Source organism: Salvia miltiorrhiza, chromosome 6 (genome assembly GCF_028751815.1).
Source record: "Salvia miltiorrhiza cultivar Shanhuang (shh) chromosome 6, IMPLAD_Smil_shh, whole genome shotgun sequence".
In the NCBI taxonomy this organism is placed as follows: Eukaryota; Viridiplantae; Streptophyta; class Magnoliopsida; order Lamiales; family Lamiaceae; genus Salvia; species Salvia miltiorrhiza.
The window spans coordinates 35,826,071-35,828,938 of NC_080392.1; the positions used below are offsets into that span (position 1 = coordinate 35,826,071).

At 38.7% G+C, this 2,868-nt stretch overlaps 1 protein-coding gene across 1 annotated transcript; it reads left to right on the forward strand.

The window, feature by feature from the left end:
* Nucleotides 1-794: 794 nt before the first annotated feature.
* Nucleotides 795-2,447, forward strand: LOC130989292 (uncharacterized). Its single transcript, XM_057913251.1, has 2 exons — nt 795-1,315; nt 2,143-2,447. The coding sequence occupies exons 1-2, from the start codon at nt 899-901 to the stop codon at nt 2,161-2,163; spliced, it is 438 nt and encodes a 145-aa protein (XP_057769234.1). The 5' UTR covers nt 795-898; the 3' UTR covers nt 2,164-2,447.
* The last annotated feature ends 421 nt before the right edge of the window (nt 2,448-2,868 follow it).

Below are 2,868 nucleotides of genomic sequence, written 5' to 3' on the forward strand. Positions count from 1 at the left end.
CCAACAATGCAAAATACTCAAGCAAATCGAAATTGTGCATCTATGCATCTATGCAATTGAAATTGTGCATCTGTAGTTTAATCTCAGCCCTCTATTTTATTTAAATCAATGGCTTTAAATTGGTTCCTAGTTTTCATCTTAAGAGGGGTTTCTATATATATATATATATATAGGGGTGAGCTAGAATAAAAAACACTCTTAAGTGTTTAAAATATAAACGTTTCTTAATGTACGAATTTTATATAGAACACATATGAATTTATCCACAGAATTACGAATTGCGAAAAATAAATTTTTGTTATCTTTGGGATTCGAACTCAAGACCACGAATTCATCCAACAGGGTTACGAATCAACCGTAGATCCTGATGATCTAAGGGCTGAAAATCATTTATATTTTATACACTTAAGAGTGTTTTTATTCTAGCCCTCCCCTATATATATATATATATATATATATATATATATATATATATATATATTACTTTGAGGGAGGGGAGCGGTGGGGTTTGAAACCACAATGTATTTATAATTTGAATTAGTGGTTGAGGATTCAAATTTTATAATTATCAATCTTCTTCTTCTTTTTTCAATTGGTAATTTTTCAAAGCAAATTTATACTTCCTCCGTCCCATTTCAAACATACTTTCTTTATTGGGTTGTCCCACTATTTTAGACACATTTCAATTACTAGAAAAAATTAGAATATCATTAATATTTAATTAATGACTACCCTAATCTACCTATAAAAACCCTAACCCTAATGAATCGACCCATATCCCCTGAGGTATTCCGCCGTCTCCCATCTCCTTCTCTTGCGTTGTCCTCCTCTGGAACGCTAAATCTTCTGCCGTCTTCTATCGTCGCCCTTTCTCTCGAACCCTAAATCTTCCATCGTGATGAGTGAAAAAGTAGGCTGGGAAGCTTATTTGAGAGATCTATTTTTCCCCGATTCGGAGGATTTTGAACCATTCGATTTGTTGCCTCTGTTGTCCTATTTTCGGTTTGTGATAACAGAAGGAGACATGGTCAAAGCCGAAGAGTCTTTTGGTGATGAGTTGGAGAAGGGGTTCACAACAGGCGATGGAGCCCTCGATAAAGGTCCCTCTTCGATCCATCAATCGATTTACCGCTGCCTATGTGTCGCCGTGAAGAAGCCCCAAAGGGAAATCAACAATTTTCTCCTCCTCTGCAACGAGAAGTGGGACGACGTCATCCTGAGCGAAAGGGCAGAGGTCGATGTCGGCGAATGGTGGGAGAGTTGTTCCCCTGCTTTGCGAGGGATGTTTGAGATCCTACTTCCTCAACTGTTTCAGGTGAGTTCTTTCTTGTTGTTTGTTATTCTGTAATGGGCTTGATAGATCTATGATTTTTTGGCCAAGAGTATTATGTGGTAGATGGGTTGAATATACTGAAATAATAAGAACGTGCTCATCAAATTATTTGTCCATTTTTGCTATATCTATGATTATTTGCACTTTCAAAATGAGAGATTGGGTCGTGACCCCTTTTTCGGTTGAAGCTTGAATTTGATTACTTTCGGGCTGTGTCCCTAGTGTTCTTGATGTGATTAATTTTCTTGTTGTGGATGAGGCTATGTCCCTTGTGTTATTGCTGTGATGACTTTCTTGTTGTGGATGAGGTTGTGTCCCTAGTGTTCTTGCTAGGTTGCTATGATGTAAGTTGCTATGATGAGTTTCTTATTGTGGATGAGGCTGTGTTCTTGCTGTGATGATTTTCTTGTGCTTGGGCTGTGTCCCTTCAAATGAAAGGGGCTTTACAAAATCTTTTAATAAAAGGCTGTATTTTTTTCAATCTTTTCAATAAAGAACAAAACGTATTTTGACTTTTTTACACAGTATGTCCCTTTTATAAAAAAAATTCTAAAGATTCCTTTTACAAATTGATTTCTAAATGTCCTTTTGCACTTGTATGAGCTTTGATCAGTCCTCTAGTGATCTATCTACCCATTATACTCTTCGAGCATTCAATACTTGCTGCTAGCATTCTCATTGTGCCTCTGTTGTGCAAGTCCAGACTTGTAATGAGTTCTAAATCTATTTGCACTCACTTTATTCTATGTTTGTGATTTTTTTTGCTTTCAACATTGATAATTGACCTTGTGCTTGTTGTTCTTTGGCAGCCTTCCACAATCAAGCAATAGAGCTCCTACAACATCCGAACTTGGACATGGCAGCCTTTTGAGTCCCATAAAAAATCTCTCATCGTTGATATGTTGAAGAAGAAACAATACTATATCTTGTCTCTCTTGTGATGAGAGATCTTTCCTTCTTGTTATGGATGGTTATAGATTTTTTTTTTTGGGCTTTAGTTTGTGGGAATTAAAAAGTGGCAGATTTGCCCTATTTATAGAATGTAAATCTTGATTATGGTGATAGAACATAATTTACTATTCTAGGAATCATATCTCTGCATTGAGTTGGGCCACCGTACGCCGTCGTGCCCCACTCGTAGTCCATTTTGCCGAAAACCGCCTTCGTAAAATCAGAGACTATAAAAGTCACGTCGCTTTGAAAAGGGGTCGCCCTCTCATCACCATTAGATCCGCAACTAATTTTACGTAATCCTTAGTTGCTTGTGATTTCGAGTTTCTCAGCATCTCCACTACCCTCTGCAACGACAACTTCTCTGCAGTTGTGATAGCGGCAGGGCCCCTTGGGGAGCGGCGAATTGACTCGCTTCCGACAATTCACCATGCATGAGATTCTAATCTCCTCCTTAGGGTATAGAGAGAGGGAGATTTCCCGGTAGCGCCAAGTGCAAGCCGGCGCAATCTTGAAGCTGAAGCAGCCGCAAAAGTGAGGCGGTAGGCTGCTTCGGAGGGCGGAGATGTCGGTGGCACAAAAGA

Excerpts from the sequence above, each read along its gene's own strand:
- LOC130989292 (XM_057913251.1), top strand. The coding sequence starts at position 899 with ATGAGTGAAAAAGTAGGCTGGGAAGCTTATTTGAGAGATCTATTTTTC. Across the intron at positions 1,316-2,142 it reads TACTTCCTCAACTGTTTCAG|CCTTCCACAATCAAGCAATA; the intron begins GTGAGTTCTTTC and ends GTTCTTTGGCAG.